The 21,453-nt window shown below is 45.9% G+C and overlaps 1 protein-coding gene across 4 annotated transcripts in view; it reads left to right on the top strand.

Annotated features, from left to right (window-relative positions):
- Positions 1-21,453, top strand: part of LOC146812475 (chloride channel CLIC-like protein 1) — a 1,578,371-nt gene that overhangs the window by 799,250 nt on the left and 757,668 nt on the right. Inside the window, exon 1 of one of the 4 annotated variants that reach the window (XM_085619466.1) lies at positions 9,026-9,931. The exons of the other annotated variants lie outside the window; for them this stretch is intronic. Coding sequence (XP_085475592.1) covers positions 9,827-9,931 — 105 coding nt within the window. The 5' untranslated portion in view covers positions 9,026-9,826. Of the gene's footprint in view, positions 1-9,025; positions 9,932-21,453 lie in introns of those variants that run through there. 4 annotated transcript variants of the gene reach the window in all.

The following is a 21,453-nucleotide window of genomic DNA, read 5'->3' as shown; positions in this document are numbered from 1 at the left end:
TGCTTCATGAGGTAGGCACGCAAGTGTTACGTGGGTTAGCCCTCTAGTCCCACTTCCTGTTCTGAGGCCTGTGGTGACATCTTAGCTAGGTCCCACAAGTGAGTTCAAGTCTTAAAAGTTCTGCTATGACTTTAGAAAGTGAAAGTGTCTGTCTGTGTGCTGTAGTATGCCAGTCAGATATTCAGTCTTACCTGCTCTCGAAGGACTGGCGGTTTAGTGTCTCCGGGCATGTGTCAGTGGGCCAGCAATGAACAGAAGTCAGAATGCTGCAGTCGAGGCAGCAGGCATCCGTGGTGCTTCTCTGGTCATGCGGTAAGTCTCTCTACAAGTCTGAAGGCAGGTCTTGGATATTCCTAGAAATGGATTCTTGAACTGTTACTCTTCTTCAATAGGTCACAGACCATGCCGTCACTGCTGTATGTTGCTTCCGGACAACAGCTCTTTCACTTCACCATGGCTCACTCCTTTCCCTTTGGAGGTGGGAGTCATAACACTGCACAAAAGGCGACGGCCCTCTTCAGGCTACACTGGCGACGGCCCTCTTCTTTATCTAGCGCTGCACCAGGTCTACTGCCCGTAATCTTTCACGCTGCCCCCAACAGCCATATGGGGGTTACAAGCAACACAAATGAGGCAACTGCCCTCCTCATGTCTCACCGCTGCACCAGTTGATGGCCTGTATCTTTTTCAGGTCAGCACCAAGGGAGACAACCCTTATTCTTCACTGCAAACCCCACTTGGCATACTGGAGTCATGGAATACGCACATGCCTCAATCGTTCCGGTGGTGCAAATGGGCAGACATTCTAAACGGTGTGGGGTTTTGATGGACCAGAATAGCACATTCTATTCTCAGGATCCACTCGGCAGGATCCCCACTTGCCTTTGCTCCCTCCAGGTGATCTCCTTCCCCCTTACTGTGTTCTCTGGTCTTGGGTCAGGCAGAAGTCGGTGCTCCAAGCAAGTGTTCTTTATCTCCTGGTAATGTCCCCTCACCCAGCATGGGAGACTGGTAGATCCTTTATGCCCCAGTCCTAGTCACAATAGGCCGAAGTCGTACTGAGCTGCTCCACGCTCATGTACAGCTTTCATTTGACAATTTAGGAGTCTGAAGCTCCCATTTTTATAATCCAGACATAAATTTGATTTAGTGTCTCGATTTTTGAAGTTTGTGTTTGAAGTGATCATTTCTCTGTCGTGCTTTTCCTCTAGAGAGCAGGTTTTCAAGCAGGAGGGCCTCCAAATCTGATAGCACCAAACATAGCCAATGGGAGTAGCTAGGAGATCACACCTTTATATCATTCTCATTGATGTGTATCAGAAGGTTACAAAGACCCCAGCCCTACTTTTAATGATTCCCTAATCAGCCTCCCCTCCTTCGTGAGATGTGTCCAGAGCTTTTTGACCTTTTTGAGAATTTTAAAAGGACATATCGTGACTTAGAAATAAAAAAAACGGGTTATTATTATGTCTTAGGATGTCAATGTAATTTTGTTTCAATACTCCAGAGGAAGAACCAGATTGTTCTCTGGTGCTATATTAGACTATACTTAGGTATTGTCAACAAGATATGTCCCTTTAACCCCTTGTATGCCCATGACGAGCTGGACTCGTCATGGAGCACAGTCGCGCTGTGCCCATGACGAGTCCAGCTCGTCATGAGGCATACCCTAGGGAATCCCTCTGGTGCGAGGTATTCCCTTTCTGCCAAAATAGCCTCCGGAGCTGGGGAACAGCTTCCCGAGGCCCCCCCCCCTTTCACTGTAATGACGGTCGGCGCGCACTTCGCGCCGACGTCATTACAGTGAAAGTGAAACAATGCAGGGGATTCTGGGTAAGGAAACGTTGGGGGATCCGCGCAAACCATACCTCCCTGGAAGCCCCCGGGTGTCTAGTTTTCAGAAATGTATGGGTTTGGTAGGTTTCCCTAGATGACCGCCGAGCACCGGGCCAAAAACCCAAGTGACCCCCCTTGCAAAACCAGGTGGTTTTGAGATAGGCAATTTTGATGTCGCCTCACTGCGTTTTGGGCCCTTTCCTGTCGCGGGTACTTGGGCCTCCCACACAAGTGAGGCACCATTTTTACCGGGAGACCCGGGGGGACGCTGGGTGGTTGGAAATTTGAGTGAGTCCGGTAATGCCACAACTTTCCCACACAAAAATGTGAAAAATGTGATTTTTTCAGCTAAAATTTAGGTTTGCAGGGGATTCTGGGTAAGGAAACGTTGGGGGTTCCACGCAAGCCATGCCTCCCTGGAAGCACACGGGTGTCTAGTTTTCAAAAATGTATAGGTTTGCTAGGTTTCCCAAGGTGCCTGCAGAGCTAGGGTTCAAAAACTACAGCTAGACGTTTTGCCAAAAAAGGGTCATTTTTCACTGCGAAATTGAGGTGTGACCACGTTGCGTTTTGCGCCGTTTCCTGTCACGGGCACTAGGCCGACCCACACAAGTGAGGTACCGTTTTTCTCGTAAGACTTTGGGGAACGTGGGGTGGGTGGAAATTTGTGGATCCACGCATACTCCGGAACTTTCCACCACAGAAATGTGGGGAAAATGTGTTTTTTTTGACAATTTTTAGGTTTGCAAGGGATTCTGGGTAACAGAACCTGGTGGGAGGCAGTCAAGTCACCCCATCCTGGATTCCCCTGGCTGTCTAGTTTACAAAAATGTATAGGTTTGCTAGGTTACCCAAGGTGCCCGCAGAGCTAGGGTTCAAAAACTAGAGCTAGGCACTTTGCCAAAAAAGGGTAAATTTTCACAGCGATATTGAGTCGTGACCACGTTGCGTTTTGCGCCGTTTCTTGTCGCGGGCACTATGCCTACCCACACAAGTGAGGTGACATTTTTATCGGGAGACTTAGGGTAATTCAGATTTGTAAAGGAACTGTTATTATCTATTGACTCTTGATGCATTTCTGCCTTCCAAATGAAAGATATTGTGTAAAAAAGAAGTCATTCTAAAAAAATGACTGATAATTCTCATGCTAGTATGAGTATTCCCAATTTCAGAAATGTGCAAACATCTACTGTTTCTAAACTCTATATTTTGTTCCCATTTCAGAAATACATAGGTTTCTTTCATACTGATTTTTCCATGTACACATTTTTACAGAATAATTACTATATACCCGGTACATAATAAAAAACCATTGCAAGTTGCTGCTCAGTTTTTGGCTCTGGGTTTGTCGGGTTCTTGGTGAACCTACAAGTCCTATATAGCCCCACAACCAGTAATGTCCAGCGGATGTAATGGTATATTGCTTTCAAAGATCTGTCATAATTAGAAGAAGTTACAGGTGAAAACGTTGACACAAAAGGCTGTTTTTTCAACTAATTTTTAATTTATCCTATATTTAACTGTTAGTTTCTATTAAAAAACCTTGATGGATCTACACAAATGACCCCTTGCTGAATTCAGAATGTTGTCTTCTTCTCGAACATGTATAGCTTTCCAGGATCCATTATTGCTTTTGTACCCATTTCTGCCATTAACTGGAAGGATGTCAAAAGCACAAAAAATAGCAAAAATAGGCTATGTCCCAGAAAAATGCCAAAACTGTGTAAAAAATGTTGGGTTTCTGACAAAAGTCTGGTATCCCCGAAAAGCTGGGAAAATGGTGATTTCAACCCCACAAACCCTTTTTTGATAACATTTGCAGGGAAAAACCCAGATGCTTTCATTTGCAGCCCGTTTTTCCGAAAAAAAACCAAACTTTTGCTGTATTTTGGCTCATTTCTGTGATCCCTCTAGGAGAATCCACAAACCCTGAGTACTTTTAGAATCCCCATGAAGTTGGAAAAGGACGCAAATTTGGCATGGATACCTTTTGTGGTCAAAAAATTTACAGGGGCCTCAGCGCGCACTACCCCAAATAGCCAAAAAAGGGCGTGGCACAGGAGGGGAAAAGGCCTGGCAGCGAAGGGGTTAAAATTTGTTTGGTTATGGTCACTTCACTGTGGTCGCATCTGTCACTTTCTTTCCTTTTTCTTTTAAAACCTTCTATTCACTGTTTTTTGTGTATTGTAGTTAAAATAAAAACCTTCTATTCACTGTTTTTTGTGTATTGTAGTTAAAATAAAAATGTCATATGATATGTATTAACTAATTAATACATGTCGTACTTATTTTGGCTGAATTGACTACAATTGAACATATCCAGTTGGCTACTTTCTTTCCAAAATAAACAACTGTATTGTATTATTGAAATTTATTTACGGCAGATAGACTCTGCCTTATTTTTATTCCTTCCTTTTCTTTGACTAAACTAAACACAAAGTAAGAAAAATGTGATTAAAAAAAAGATTATTCTTGAAAATCAGTTCCATGTGAACAATTGTTGCTAGCTTTATGATCCCAAGTAGGGCAAGTCGGGGATCAGCAGTAAGTTGCCTCCCACTGACCTGACCTGTGTCCGGACCCTTGTGCATCTGTAAGCAATAAACCTGTATTACTGGGCATTCCCACACCATATGGAAAAAGTGCCCGTACGCAAGTGGCACCTAAAGCAGAGGCCATCTGTACATTTCCCCATTTTGAATAACCAATATGGCGTGTATTATATGCTATGAAAATAGATAAACTGTATGCGAAGCAGCTGTGTCGACATAAGCAGTTGACATGCAGCCATCTTGACCTCGACCCAGTCTTTGTCATCCAGGGTGCCCAGGTCAAATTCCCAGCTAGGATATAAATGACAAAAGATGATAGTGATGATCCATTACAGAGCGGTTTACTGCTGCTCATCTTTTTCCAGTTAAAACAAAAGCACTAATATGAGCAAAATGCTTTTCTTGACAAGAGCCTGGCGGTGACCCCCCCCTCCACCCCCATCCCCTCCCAGTGTCCGTCCAGTTACCATGTTTGAGTACGAACCCATCGGAGGTACAACACTGACCTTACCATTATTCCAGAATTGTGTTTTGTGAAAGAGGATGTTGGGCCTAGTAAGGGTCTGTTGCTTTGTAGGTAGAGATGTTTGGGCGAGTAAGGCTGGAATGATCCATTCACCCCTCACAGCTGCCGAACACCTTCACTTCCAGATACACACCGACCCCAAGACCACACTCAGAGGCACCCTCATCTACAGACCCCCAGGACCCCGCACTCAATTCAGCGAAGACATCGCAGACTTCATCAGCCCACACGCCCTCCCCTCCGCTGACTACATCCTCCTAGGGGACCTCAACTTCCACCTGGAGAACAACAACGACAACAACACCACCACCCTGCTGGACAACCTCGCCAACCTCGGACTCAAGCAACTGGTGAACTCCCCCACCCACTACGCCGGACACACGCTTGATCCAGTCTTCTCCTCCAGCAAGTACATCTCCTTCAGCCACGCCACCGGACTCCACTGGACAGACCACAGCTGCGTCCACTTCAGCTTCAGAAGAACCACGACTCACCACCACCACAGGCTCCCCGCAGGAACTGTAACAAGATCACCACCGACCAGCTCACCACATCACTGAGCCAGAACCCTCCCGCCAGCTCAACGGACCCCAACCAAGCAGCCAACAACCTCACACAGTGGATCACCAACTGCGCTGACGACCTCGCACCTCTGAAAAACCACCCCAGCAGGCCCGGCAGCAAGAAAGCCTCCTGGTTCAACGACGACCTCAAAAAATCCAAAAAGAACTGCCGTACCCTCGAGAAAGCCTGGCGAAAAAACCCGACTACAGACAACATGACCGCCCTCAAGCACGCCTCCCACAAACACCACCAGCTGATCCACACCACCAAGAGGACAGCATTCAAGAAACGACTAGACAACAACGCACACAACAGCAAGGAACTCTTCAGCATCGTCAAAGAGCTCTCCTACCCCAGCGCCGGAAACAACGACATCACTCCCTCACAAGCCCTCTGCGACTCCCTCGCCTCGTTCTTTCACCGCAAGATCGCCGATATACACAACAGCTTCGGCGCACAGACCACGCACCCAACCACCGAACCAACGACCCCCACCACTACCCTCCGCGCCTGGACCCCGGTCAGCACCGAAGACACCAGCCACACGATGAACACCATCCACTCCGGATCACCAACCGACCCATGCCCCCACCAAGTCTTCAACAAGGCCGACTCCGTCATCGCACCCCAACTCAGGGACATCATCAACTGCTCCTTCAACACCGCCACCTTCCCGGAGAGCTGGAAGCACGCCAAGCTCAGCGCCCTCCTGAAGAAGCCATCAGCAGACCCCTCCGACCTCAAGAACTACTGCCCCATCTCGCTCCTGCCTTTTCCTGCCAAAGTCATCGAGAAGACCGTCAACAGACAGCTTGCCGCCTTCCTCAAGACAAACGGATCCCTCGACCACTCGCAGTCCGGCTTCCGAGCCAACCACAGCACCGAGACCGCCCTCATCGCAGCCACTGACGACATCCGAGCCCTGCTCGACAACGGTGAAACAGCGGCCCTCATCCTCCTGGACCTCTCCGCAGCGTTTGACACTGTCTGCCACCGCACCCTAGTACAGCGCCTCAGCAACATCGGAATCCAAGAGAGGGCTCTAGATTGGATCATCTCGTTCCTCGCTGGAAGAACCCAGAGAGTCCGCCTCCCCCCGTTCAGATCCGAGGCCACCAAAGTCATCTGCGGCGTCCCGCAAGGATCATCACTCAGCCCCACCCTCTTCAACGTCTACGTGAGCCCCCTCGCAGCCATCGCACGCCAACACAACCTCAACATCATCTCCTACGCCGACGACACTCAGCTGATCCTCTCCCTCACCAACGACCCAGCCACCGCCAGAACCAACCTACACGAAGGGATGAAAGACGTAGCCGAGTGGATGATGAACAGCCGCCTGAAACTGAACTCAGACAAGACGGAAGTCCTCATCCTGGGATCATCACCCTCCGCCTGGGACGACTCCTGGTGGCCCCCCGCCCTGGGCAGCGCACCCAAACCTACGGACCACGCACGCAACCTGGCCTTCATCCTGGACTCCTCCCTCGATGACCAGACAAGTCAACGCTGTCTCATCATCATGTTTTAACATCCTACGCATGCTCCGAAAGATCTTCCGATGGATCCCCACCGAAACCAGAAAGACGGTCACCCAGGCTCTCGTCACCAGCCGACTGGACTACGGAAACACCCTCTACACCGGAACCACAGCCAAACTACAGAAAAGACTCCAACGCATCCAGAACGCCTCCGCACGACTCATCCTTGACATCCCCCGACACAGCCACATCTCTGGTCACCTGAGTGACCTGCACTGGCTCCCCGTCAGCAAGAGAATCACGTTCCTACTCCTCACCCACGCACACAAGGCCCTCCACGACCTGGGCCCCAGATACCTCAACAACCGCCTGACCTTCTACACTCCCACACGCCAGCTACGATCGACCAGCCACGCCCTCGCCACCGTTCCACGCAGCCGAAGAGCCACCATGGGAGGAAGATCCTTCTCCTACCTGGCAGCCAAGACTTGGAACTCCCTCCCCATCCACCTCCGCCTGACCCAAGACCACCTCTCCTTCAGGAAGCAACTCAAGACCTGGCTGTTCGAGCAGTAGCGGACCCCCCTCCCCCTAGCGCCTTGAGACCCTCCGGGTGAGTAGCGCGCTTTACAAATGTCTTGATTGATTGATTGATTCACGTCAGGGTCACCAGGGTTGGCTGGTGAAGAGAAAGTCATAAGCTTTGACTGTCCAGTGCCCCCAGCCCTACAGCTTTAAATGCTGAGAATTAAGCATACATTAATGTTGATTATTAAAAAATAAATAAAAAACAAGGTCCAATAGAGAACGCTTTGACTGGATCTTGTTGATTGCATTTCACGTTGTGTTTATGTCGTTGTTATCTGGTCCTGTAAAATCTCATGTCCGGTATATTCAGTGCTAGCCTTGCGTTTCGGGTGATTTGGCAGTCTGGCACTGTGGTATGTGGCAACTTGAAACTGTCATTTACATACAAGGCTGCAACTACAAATGTTTTCTTTAGTACGTGGTATTCCTGGGAGTCTAGATCTGAATCTTGTGGACCAGCTTTGGACACTCCTGGCTTGTACTGGTCATTCATGACAGTCGGGAGGCACAGATGTCACGTTGCTGTGTCGTTGTCGTCAGTTCTGATGGGTATGTCCGGATGGGCAGGGGGTGCATTAACCCGAGTGCCTCTATAACTATAAGCAGTGTAGCGCACATTCAGATGCGTCCTGCTTTGCTCCAAGCTTGCACAGAGCTTCAAGCCCACTGTGTGAATAAAGCCAAACACTGCATTCTTGAATGACTCTGTGCTGCCTTCACTCTCAGAACATATAGCCAACTCTGCGTGAAGTCTGCATTCTCATCTGCGAGCACTGTTTGAACAGAGGCCTTCTTCTCTGTTTAATGACCCGCCAAGAAGAACACAAGGAGTTTGGGAAGCATAAGAGAACTTGGGTGAAACGAGCATTGGCAAAGCCAGTAGGTCTCGCCTATTTAAGAGTTACTAGCTTTGTCAATATATTTTAACCATGTTGTACACCAGCGTGGCTAATGTTCGGCATGGCTAGTTAGTGGGGTAAAGGCAAAGGGAGGGTTGTAAACTTGAGTGGAGTGTTGTGGAGAAGTGTAGAGTGGTGTAGAGTAGAGGTTAATGGAGTAGAGCATTAGAGTATGGTGGACTTTCGTAGAGAGGAGTGTCGAGGATTAGAGTGAAGTAGCATAAAATACAGTGGTGCAGAGCAGATTTGCATAGAGTGCATTAAGTTTGAGTAAAGTCGAGCGTCCGGATGAAGACTTTGTCGGCTGGCGTTTTTGGTGTTTCCTGTGGCGAGCGTTGCTGAACTACAATTAGGGGCTCATAATGGGGCTCACTAAAATAAGCAGTCTGAAGGTGGTGAATGAAAACATTCTGGCCGCAGGTGTTTGATATCCACCGCCTGGAGGCTGACTGGTGGAGCACAGCACAGCGCGGAGCAAAGCGGAGCCCTTCACAACCTCCATGGCGTAATTTTGGCGTCCTGAGCCCAGAGGTCGATGTGCAGCCAGGAAAAAGTTGGACTGCCAAGGTGAGCCTGCCAGGGAAAAACATTTATTTTTGGTGCCGGAAATATGTGAAGGGGCTGCTGTAAGGGGGACGCGCTTCAAAGGAACTGAGGTTGCAGCCAGGCACAGGGACTCACTCTCCCAGGCTCCCCTGTACCGTTCCTTCAACCACTGACACCACTCATCAAACCACGCCGCCCTCCGGCTCATAAAGCTGTGTCAGGACCACCGCTGCGCGGGACGTGCTCCAAAGGAACCGGGGTTGCAGCCAGGCACAGGGTCTCAATCTCCCAGGCTCCCCTGTACCGTACTGTCAACCGCTGACACCACTCATCAAATCACGCCGCCCTCAGGCGCATAAAGCTGTGTCAGGACCACCGCTGGGCGGGACGTGCTCCAAAGGAACCGGGGTTGCAGCCAGGCACAGGGTCTCAATCTCCCAGGCTCCCCTGTACCGTACTGTCAACCGCTGACACCACTCATCAAATCACGCCGCCCTCAGGCGCATAAAGCTGTGTCAGGACCACCGCTGGGCGGGACGCGCTCCAAAGGAACCGGGGTTGCAGCTAGGCACAGGGACTCACTCTCCCAGGCTCCCATGCACCGCACCTTCAACCGCTGACACCACTCATCAAACCACGCCACCCTCCGGCGCATAAAGCTGTGCCAGGACCACCGCTGCGCGGGACGTGCTCCAAAGGAACCGGGCTTTCACCCAGGCACAGGAACTCACTCTCCCAGGCTCCTCTGCACTGCACCTTCAACCGCTGACACCACTCATCAAACCACGCCGCCCTCCGGCTCATAAAGCTGTGTCAGGACCACCGCTGCGCGGGATGCGACCGGGACGTGACCGGACCAAGGGCGGGCCCGTCTGCTCCCGTCAGCGGCAGTGCTGGGCCCCCCTCTTTCGCTTTGGTGTCCCCAACATTGCCACACTGGTAAGACTTCTCTGCCCGTGCAATCGTTGTTGTCTGTGGAACTAAACTAGAACCCACCACCGCGCTGTGTGCTCCGTGTATTGCCTGACCAACCTAGACGTTCAAGTCTAGCTACAGACCTTGACACAGTTGTCTAGCTGTTAAGATGGTGAAAGTCTAGTTCCTCCATTCTCCCCTGACTCCTTTACACGCATAGCTCCTAAAGAAAAGTCTACAGCACCTTATCCTTGGCAGCACAGGGACTCTGTTGTTGTACTCGTTCCCCGTGCTATTACCTACCGATATAGACGCTACCTCTACCCCGGGCATCAGCTTGAAGGAACGCTCCGGCAGATCATTGTTCCTACCAAATGTTTTGACTGTCCCAATATGATGTGACTCCATTACACGGCTTCACTTGGGGGGACTGGAACGTATGATCCAGTCACTCCCAGTTTTGCCTTCACAATAAAAACTGACTGATTAAGTTATTCAGCTTGTAGCTGAAATGAGTCCAGATCCCAGGGGCATACTGCAGTGACAATGGGTAAGAGGAAGGCCATAGAGGTTGCGGTGGGAAAGAAGAAGCTAGCAAAACATAGTAAGCCAGTTAAGTCAACAGCTGATAACTGTACACTAGCAGCAATCGACGACTTAATAGAAGAGGTGAAAACAATCTTAGCTGGCGATAGGGACTTAACATCTAATGGCACAAAAAATATATCCTCATATTACAACAAACAGATAAAGCCAAACACTGTTAGACCACAATTGACCCAATTATAGTTCATCGTGCCAACAGCGAGAATACCGCACACATTCCATCACTCTCTCCGAAGCAAACTCGGAGCAAACTTGCCTGTCCTACCCCTGCTATGCCAGGGACAGTAGTGCCCAGCCATGTAAGACAGACAAACTATGAGGCTCCTACAGTAACCTGCTCTAATGGATACTCACTGCTAGAAACTAGGCAAGAGGAAGATCAAGAAATACAAACATGAGATGCTCCCCATGAGACCCAGCCGAAAGCTAGTAGTAGGGAAGTTGAGACTCAGACTGAGAGTACAGAAATTTACACACTCATGGTAGCCCTACATCAAAGACTAGATATTGTACAAAATGAGATAAAAGCCCTTAAGGAAATAGCTGGAAACCATCCACTCGAACTACGCTCATTTTAAGTGAAATGAGTAAAACACAAGGGAACAGCAAACTCCCAAGCGGAAAAGCCATCTGTAACCAGACTGCAGGAATAGTAGATAGGTGTCTACCTAGATCTTTTCCTACCCCTGCCCCAATGGAGGCTGTCTATAATAAGAACCCTTCGGCTTGTAATACTGCCCATCAACCCTCATCGGCTAATTACCCTAATTACTCCACTAACATCAATTTTTCTGATATTCACACATCAAATGGGCCAATTTGTAGGGGTCAAGAAGGGCCACGCCAGAACTTCAGACCAGGTCGGTGGGGGGGGGGAAATACAGGCAGCCAATATCCAAGGGAACCTTATCCAATGCCGCAACATATAACTAGACCTAGGGAGAACATGTATAATATCTTCCTGACAAATGTCCCTAGCCTAAGTATTGAAACCAGACAAGACAAAGAGTCCCTAATAAATAAAGTGACACATTGAATTAGAAACAAACGCCAATGTCTCTCTATAATAAGATCAGACATCATAAAAGCAGAACGTCTCTGACAAGAAACAGGGAATCTGGACAATATAAAATTAACCTTCCATTCGAAAACCATTGCAGATAATCTGATAACCATGAACTTAAGAACACATTCATTTTTTGAATCAAAAATCAGCTTCAGACAAACAAACACCTGCAGCAGAGAGAAATAGCCCATTGTTAGCCCTTGAGGAAACACAGAATTTATAATTAGTCGATTGACTGCATGTGCGGATTGGTGGGATCTCATCTAAGGAAAGCATACATAGTCACATAAATCCGAAGTCTCCGCGACTAGAGCAGGATTTCCATGTTTCGCAAGATGTTTACTCACATAAAAACCACCCACACGTCCCGCAAACAATCTCTATGAACACTGACATCCATAGAAACCGTACTATAAGCAGAACCCTCGATAGGCCCTCCTCTGATTTAGCTCCAGGTATTTTAAAGATGTTGTCCTGGTACACCGCTGGACTTTGCCAAAAACTTTCTGAACCAGACTGGCAGGACTATGTTAACAACTTTTATCTATGCCTTTTCCAGGAATCATGGGCGATAGAGCCCCTGCTCAAACTAGGCTACAGAACCTTTTGTGTAGGGGCCATACCATCGAAAAGAGGAAGACCCTCTGGCGGGATGATCATTTGGATAAAAATCACTCTAAACACCATTATAGAGATATCTACACAAGCCAGTGCACACAATTAAAATTACAAGAGGCAAGGTCCATGCATAGGAAGAGAGATAAACTGAATCCAACGGAGGTATCAAGTCTTCTTTAATAAGTTGTACATAAACGGCAAGCCGACACGTGTTTCATCAGAGAAAAGAGTCTCTGAATCTTCAGGGCTGGAAAGATGCAAAATCAAAGTCTTTGTCTTTGCCTTTTGTGAGGGTCTGTACTAGATGAGGGTGATGGATCTGTTTTTACGAGAACTTGTGTCTCGAATAATGACTTTGATTTCAGTCATGATTTTGTATATTTCTAGCTCTGAAGATTCAGAGACTGTTTTCTCTGATGAAACACGTGTCGGCTGGCCGTTTATGTACAACTTATTAAAGAAGACTTGATACCTCCGTTGGATTCAGTTTATCTCTGTTCCTATGCATGGACCTTGCCTCTTGTAATTTTAATTGTGTGCACTGGCTTGTGTAGATTTCTATTGTGTGTTAGGGTTTCCCTGCACAAATTAAGGGGTTTTAGGGTTTCCCCTTCCAGTTAGCACCATACCTATTTGTTGCAATTTGATTCCTTATACGTTTACCCTCTGAGCGCCATGTCTTCCTGCAGATTTTAAACCCGTATCTTTCTATACCAAACCATTATAGAGATAGTGAACTTTGGCTCCAAGGACATCTTGGGGAGAAAGCTGGAATTTGAAAACAGGCCTCATATACACCTCTTTAATAAATACTTAAGGCCAAGGGAGTGTACAAAAGAAGCATTGGGTATCCAGGAGCTAGAGGAAGTGTTCGATAGCATCGAGCCAAATGGAGCTGTCCTTGTGGGCGGCGACTTCAACTGCTGCTATGAAAAGATGACTGGAATGGACACGATCTTCCATGAGGAAGATTTGGCCAGGGGAATTCCTTTACTTGAAACAAATAAAAAGGTGGCGTGCTCCACATCAGCAACCCACATTTTACACTTTACGATAGAAAGAGGGCTAAGGGCATGTAACGGGCGGTTCCCTTTAGACATTGGGTGTTCAAACACTTTCTCTAGGGGAAATGCCAGCTCCCGTATTGATTACGTAATGGTAAGCATTGCACATTGGGATCACATTCAGGACTTTAAGATTGACAAAAGAGGGGAGAGCGATCGCTTCCCATTATGCCTAGACCTGCTGGGGAGTTGGTCTGCCAAACATCCATCGTATCCAATGAACCAGAGAGAAGGGTTTAGACATCCATCAGTCAGTAACATTTGGAGAACTGTCAAATGGCCAACAATATTAGACCAGGTTGAGCCCCTCACTTACATATATAATGACTTCTGCGAGTTACTAGCTGGTTACGCAGTCGCGCCCAGGGTCTATACTGTTTACTCAAATTTACCCAAAAATGTCAGAGACTATAAAAACCCAGTTAACCAAAGTCCTGAGGAGCACTAATAAACCAAGTCTGAGATCAGAGTCTGTGAACCCATGGTTCAACAAGAAATGTGCCAAGGCTAAACGTAGACTCATTGGAGCTCTCCAATCCAAAAATGTAAATCAGATTAGGAAGGAAAGAGTCGATTGCAAAAATGTACGAAAGACTGCCCTGAGGGAATGGGAGGATGCTAGTTGGAGGGATCTCATTGTAGCTGCAAAAACCAGAGACCAATTTAAGTTTTGGAAATTACTAGCACAGAGGAATAAAGAAAGTAAGGGGACCACTGACCACTTCCTAGATCCCTGCACATGGCAGAGACTTTTTTCCAGTCTTTATGCCACACCAGACGTGCTGGCCCCAGACTCGTATGTTTTTACAGAAGGTGCCCTCCTAGAAGCACATATTACACACCTTCAATTTAGCTTAGAGGATACTGAGCAAGCTATAGCCACCATAAAGCCAGCAAAGGCGCCTGGTCCAGATAAAATTCCCGGTGACCTTCTGAAACATGCCCCAGACGTATGGGTACCATATGTGAACCAATTGTGCAATGCAATAGCCAGGGGAGAGCCTATCCCAGAATCCTGGAAGGGGGCTGAGATAGTCCCTATCCACAAAAAGGGTGGTAGGGACAATCCAGAAAATTACAGGCCTATCAGTTTGATAGACATTACCCAAAAGGTGTATGCCAAACAGATCTTGGCCAAGCTAAATGCTTGGATGGAAGAGAAAGACATCCTTTCAACCTGCCAGGCTGGATTTAGACAGAAAATAAGCACAATTGACCAAGTATTCAGACTATTTAGTATAGCCTGGAAGTACACCAAGATAAAACATGGACACCTATATGTTGCCTTCATTGACGTGAAGGCAGCTTTTGACTCTATCCCAAGAGACCTTTAATGGAAATCGTTACAGAAGCAGTGAGTCCCGGAGGAGATTTTATACCAGATTATAAGGCTTCACAATGGAAATTTTGCAAAGGTCCGCTGGGGTATTGGAGGGGAGCTTACAGAGGAAATCCCAATTAGGAGAGGAGTGCGCCCAGGGTTGCGTCCTGGCGCCAACCCTGTTCCTATTATATGTGAATGATATGGTAGAACATCTGCAATTAGCCTTGCACGACTCTCCCAAGCTCGGAGGCACCCATATTTGCGCCCTTACTTTGGCAGACGACACAATACTGTTGTCACAAACACCCAGGGGTCTCCAAAACTTGCTTGATAGTCTTTATAATTACTGTAAAACAAAAGGACTTGAGATAAATCCTAACAAAACCAAATATATGGCTATGAATCCACATACACATTTTCGAAAAAGATTATCTTTGAATGGAGTGCTTTTGGAATGTATTCCTAACTTTGTATACCTAGGCGTCACATTAGACTCAAAACTCACATGGAAGTCTCAAATAAACAAGTCAAATGCAATCCTAATTCAGAATGCTATCCCTATAGTGAAGAAACAGCATTCCACCCTGTCAAAGGCCATCACTCCCGCACTAAAAGTTTATAAATCCAGAGCCCAATCTGCCCCACTTTATGGATCTGAGCTATGGGGAGGAGAAAACCTTCAGCCTCTAATCACTGGGGAAAATAAAATCCTTAGAATGTTCACACGCTTGCCCAAAAATACTTCGATGATACCACTTACATACGATATTGGGATAAAAAGGCTAGAACATCTTGCTGTATGGAGGCTATTGGCTTATTGGATTAGAATCTGGACAACTGAGGAACTAGAGACCTATAGGCAGACCCTGAGGGAGCTACTGTATCTGGATGTATTTGTTACTCTCCCTTGGTTGGCCCATATCCGAAAATGGCTCACCGATCTAGGTTTGAGCCGTTATTGGGTAACCCCGTGTTTTCTGAACGATAATTCAAACAAGGAGATCAGGACTACATATTGGGACTTTATTATGCACAAAGTCACTTTAAACCCTGAGTTAGGGAGATTGACTACTCAATTTCTGTCTTTTAAAACAACTCCGAGTTTTGAGCCTTTTTTAGATTAGATCGAACCACAACTGGCAAAGTCACTTTATATGAAATTTAGGTACGAGATACTCCAAGTGAATGTTTTCACAGCCAAATGGGCAAAGTCTCAATTGATGGCAAGAGATCCTAAATGCTCGCTGTGTCTACTAGGTGTAAATGAGGACATTGTACATGTTCTATTTTTTGTGCTGCATACGCAACCCCTAGACATAAGTGGATCAAGCCCTTGTGTAGAAGTCTGAATATTAGGAACTAACTAGAGTCATTCAGAATCCTAAAATCTGACAGCTCCCAACTCATTGTGTGTGGCGTCCGTAAATTTTTGTTGGCTGCTAGTCACATAAGAAATAAGAATGGGCTAGAATTTTAAGAGTTCTAAAAGAAATTTTAAAACTTAAAAAAAAAGTGTTTATGGTTTTAGATTGAATGATCTAATTAATTTAGCGGCACTGGAGCTCAAGTTGGTACTGCACGTGCTAATGGAATAGTTATCTTTGTACTGTATTGGCAACAGTTTTTAATGAAATCATGTGATTAGTGTCAAGACCAAAAGGAGAAAACCCAAATTGTACATACGTCTTGCTCTTAAGTTTCCTGCTATTGAAAAATTCGTTTTTAAATTTCTGTACTAGGTGGGTCAATATTGCAATGTGTATAAAGATCTGTTTGTGATACTTTGATGATTCTTTTGAATCGAATAAAGATTTTTTGATTTGAGTAAAGTGGTGTAGAGTTCATAGGCATAGAGTGCAGTGACGTAGTGTCGTGCAGAATAGATTGCAGTAGAGTGAAGTGGCGCAGAGTAGAGTGGCGTAGTGTGCAGTGGTATAGAGTGCAGTGGTGCTGAATAGATTAGAGTGACGTAGAGTGGAGTGATGCAGTGTGGAGTGGCGTTGAGTGGAGTGGTGCAGAGTAGGATGCAGTGCTGTAGAGTGCAGAGGTGCAGAGTAAAGTGGCGTTGAGTTCTCTGGCAGAGAGTGCAGTCTTGCAGAATAGTTTCATAGAGTGCATTGGTGTAGAGTAGAGTGTTGTAGTGGCGAAGACTGCACTGGCATTGAGAAGAGTGGTGCAGAGTAGAGAGGCGTAGAGTGAAGTGGCATAGAGTGCACTGTAGATCAGTAGATTAGAGTGGCATAGAGTAGAGTGCAGAGTAGTGTGCTGTCGCAGTAAGTGCAGTGTTGCAGAGTAGAGTGTCGTAGAATGCAGTGGTGTATAGTGAATTACTGTAGAGTGGAGTAGTGCAGAGTAAAGTGATGTTGAGTGCAATGGTGTAGAGTGGCATACAGTGCAGTTGTGAAGAGTAGATTTTGTGTGCTGTTGCATGGAGTGCAGCAGCGTAGAATAGAGTGGTGTAAAGTGGAGTGATGCAGGGTAGATTGCAGGGTGTAGAGTGGAATGGCACAGAGTAGCATAGATAGCAGTGGCATAGAGTAGACTGTATCAGAATAGAGAGTGAAGTGGCATAGAGTGCAGTGGTGCATAATAGAGTAGCGTGGGGTGCAGTGCATTGGCGTCGAGTGTAGTGACGCAGTGTGGAGTGGTGCAGAGTAGAGTACAGTGGGGTGGGGTAAAGTGAAGTATGCTTGGTGTGGTATCGTACTGCGATTACAAACAACACATCTTCATTTGAAATTACCATTACATTTGCACAGACATACAGTTTTACAGATAAAAGTATAGAGCGCACAAACTATAATGTTTGGAAATGTCATTACCTAGTATATTGATTTGTTTTGATCGTATTGAAAACAAATTTCACCACACTTCAGAATTACCAGACTGCGCTGACTGGTAGGCTTTTACTAAATAGACTTGTCACTGGAAATTAAGGAATAAACACATTTATATGACTTATAAAGTTAGCAGTGGAAGATGTGAAGCATGATGGGGGTTAGTGAAATGTTTTCTTACCGCACTAATTTCTGCAGCTTAGCAAATGTGTAGTAGTAGACAGCCTCGGGTTCTGATTTTACTTGAAACAAAACAGTTGGAAACGTTATGTTCTGTGGAGGGTATTGAGCCTCATGTAGTCCATCACAGTGCCCTTGAGAAGTGACTTCAAAAACTGCAGCATGAAATGGAAGGTGGCAGCAGCTGATGAGAAATGTCTCCTCAGTACGGCACAACAGCGCCTTGAGTTTGCTACATTACAATAATCTAGGCGTTATGTTGACACATAGGGGCTTTCTACACTTCACGCGGACCCATTTAGTCCAAGGCCTATGAATATCTGCGAGATATGGGAGCCTCAAGCGACCCTTAACACCTTCAGAAGGGAAGCTCCCCCATTTTGCCATAGGCCACTGTCTAAACAATGTTGGTGTTTTCTGGAATGACAAAAAAGAACAAGCTTTGAAGCCAATTGGTCTTACTTTTTGGCTTTTCCAGTGCTTTTGCCGACCAGCAAACAAAAAATCACAACACGATGATATTCAACACGAAACAGCAGCCATTTAAAAAAAATATGATTTACTGTTTCAAGACGCAGCATCCATATTGCAGCGATGAACAAAAAAAAAAAGAGCTTGAAGGAGCATTCAGGAAACAGTTGCCAGGTAGCAAACTGCAGCTGCAAGACCTTATAAAAACAAAAAAATGAAGTGCGGAGAGACAGCAGAATAACAAGCTGGGGAGGAAGTGACACCTCTGCTGATGGCTGGGGGTTACAATAAAAACAAGCATTTGCAATGCAATCGGGCTTGCATTTTTGGCGAGTTTAAGCTATTGGCATTGAAAATGACAATGCCTTTCATTTATGTTTTAAAAACCAAAACATAAATAATAGGCTTTGTCATTTACAATGCCAATAGCTCACGTAAATGCGAGACCTATTGCACTGCAAATGCTTGTTTTACCTAGCCATGTTGCAGGGTGCAGTACCATATGTGGCCAAAAGATGTCCCATGGGATCTTTTTTGGCCACATATAGTACTGCACCCTGCAAAGTTGGAGTTATTGGCATTATAAATGCCAGTGTTTTTTACCTAGCCGTGTTACAGTGTGAAGTATCCTATGTGGCCAAAAAGGGGCCCCAGGGGACCTCTTTTGGCCACATATGGTACTGCACCCTGCAGAAGATATGGTAAATCAACCCTACCCATAATGCATTGCATGCAAGACAGTACCACAAGTACATTCCATTAGCTATGTCCATATATAAAATTAGTAGCTTTGAAATGTGACAAAAGAATTAATATATTAATTCCGGATTAGGTTCTACTCTGTGTGCAGCAGATGAAGGGAAATTAATAGACGATCTCATATAAATGAGATATGTTCTTGTGAGTAAAGTGAGCACTGCCAGCCTAGCTTAGGACCAAGTGTGTGTCCTGCCTGAAGCCTTTTAAGAAAATAGTCCCTTGTGGCTGTAATTAAGACCTAGGCAGTAACAAAACATGCAACAAGGGGTGTCCTCATGGGAGGGTAAAAGAAGAGACAAGGCGGTACTAAGGAGGGACCGCTAAGCCTATTGACCAATGAAAAGCCACCATTTACAAAGGACAGGGACAGGAGCCAATTATAAAGATGGGTGGAAATTGGGCGGAGCTTTATGCACATATCCTGAATACAGCATGTTTCAAAGAGACAGAGCAAGCGCTGCCCAGGCGAGAACTAATAAGAAGAGGTGGGAGGAGGTTTGCATACCTAGAAAAGGTTTTCTATCAATTTCAAAAAAGGTAACATGGGCTGGACACTGGGAGTGTTCCTTAAACCTGCCCCTTCTTCATTTGAGAAATCAAGATTCAAGCAAGCCCCATGGTCACAAGACCTAAAATAAGAGAAAGATGGTTTGTGACGACTTAAAAGACTTTTACTAAGGCTCTGAGGGCTAAAGAACCAAGGGCTAAAATGGTATCCTTTGTAGCGATTCCGTCAACAGATTCCGTTCACTTATTAAAGACACCTGAACTGACTGTGAAAGACAATTATGAACCAATACTGTGGTGTGTAATTTGAAAAAATGCTCTGCATTTCTTGTCAAAAGTTTCTGTCCTCCACCTTGGAAAGTTTATGGCCTAGGAGCAAATACAGTTAAACAAGCACACAGTTCCAAGTTTGATGGCATCTAACTAAATACTTGCAGACAGCTTCTCACCCAATATCAAATTTATTCCTGTCTAGAGCAAGAGTAAATGAATATTCCGGGTGTTGATGGGGTGGGAACATGCCCAAAACTGTGAGTGTTACAGGTTTTCTACACTGTAAGAAATTAAAATAATCAATTGTAAACGCATGTTAGTCATCTTTCCACATGGTTACACAGGACAGATATGCAAGTTATTTATCTCATGGTAGGCATTTAGCTCACATCAACATTAGGTAGGTCCTGTGAGGGTTCCATCCCCCCCGTCCAACTGTGTGCATTTCCAAGCTACACACCACATACTAGTACATCAGTCACTCTCAGCACTCCAAAAACCAGCGGAGACATACAGGGAACGAGGGCACATGGGGAAATACATAAAGAAGGCACAATACTTGGGAGATGGTAGAGGCTTCACTGGACAACAACTAGCAGTAACTACTGTGAACACATCACTAAATGGACTGCAGGGTAGGAGAGGTTTTGGCTGGGAACCAGTCAGTATGTAAACTTCTATGGCACATCCTACCATGGTGAAGGCCAGCGGTCTGTGGGGGAGTTACACAAGTAGTTAAATTTAGTTTAAAACATGGTTGAGTTGAAGGTGCCTTAACAATGGTCATAAATGTTATAACAAACCTGTAGTCATTTACTTGCCATGATCATCCAAGTAAAAGGCATCTGTGTGGTTATTTAGCAGAGATGCAGGGCCAACTGGGTCCAGTAAATACAATGAAAACAGAAAGGGAAAAAGCTTTAATATGCAATATTTTCAACATACGTTTAACTACAGTGTTAAACAGGACCGTGTTACTAGCTTTATCCCAAGACGAAAAACACACAACTTATTAACAAAACATAATTTTACCCCACCACTTCACAAAATAATTACTAGGGCAACATATCTTCAAGGGCAGGAAATGCACGTATGAGGTCCCCATAATTAACAAATATAACTCAAAGCTGTCCAAACCAGCCCATTTGTTCTACTACAAATGAAAGTGCTGAATATAGATTAGCGATACTGAGACACACGACTAGTCTTGGTTTATCACGGAGGAATCCTTTCTGCTCGATTGTTGCCATACCAGTGCACTCCTGGAGTTTAATGTAGCAGCAATTACTGACGATCTGTGGTGGAGGTAGAGAAACGTGGGGGTGTTGAAGAAGAAAAAAAGCGCCATGCCACAGTTTAGTTAATAGCCCCTAGGCGGGCGAGGCAAAGAAAGAGCAAACATTAGCATTTGACAGGGTTGCAGTTAATCCCGGCTCTCTTGACCGAACGCCACTCCTCTGAGTATTAGTCAGAGGGTACAAGACTAACAAGCATTGGCATAGCCAATAGGTCTCGCCTTTGGGACCTTATAAGTATTTAGCCATGCAACAGTTGATGTTGTTGCATCAAGGATATTGTGCTGGATAACTAAACACTTATAAGGTCCCAAAGGCGAGACCTATTGGCTATGACAATTAGTCCCTCATGCAGTTCAATGTAGCCACTCTAGAGGCAGTAAGAAACAGAAAAGTATTAGAGATAAATACTCCACTGAGCTAAGACCGGACCAAGTCAATGACTGAAAGAGCCTACTGAAGAACGTCAATGATTAAAATGAAGCAGACCCAAAGCAACATCTAGACCAAAAAAAGCCACGTAAATGAGTTCTCTCTGAAATCTAA

The sequence above is a fragment of the Triturus cristatus genome, chromosome 7, assembly GCF_964204655.1.
Source record: "Triturus cristatus chromosome 7, aTriCri1.1, whole genome shotgun sequence".
Classification (NCBI taxonomy): domain Eukaryota; kingdom Metazoa; phylum Chordata; class Amphibia; order Caudata; family Salamandridae; genus Triturus; species Triturus cristatus.
This window is presented reverse-complemented; position numbering and strand designations above follow the sequence as displayed.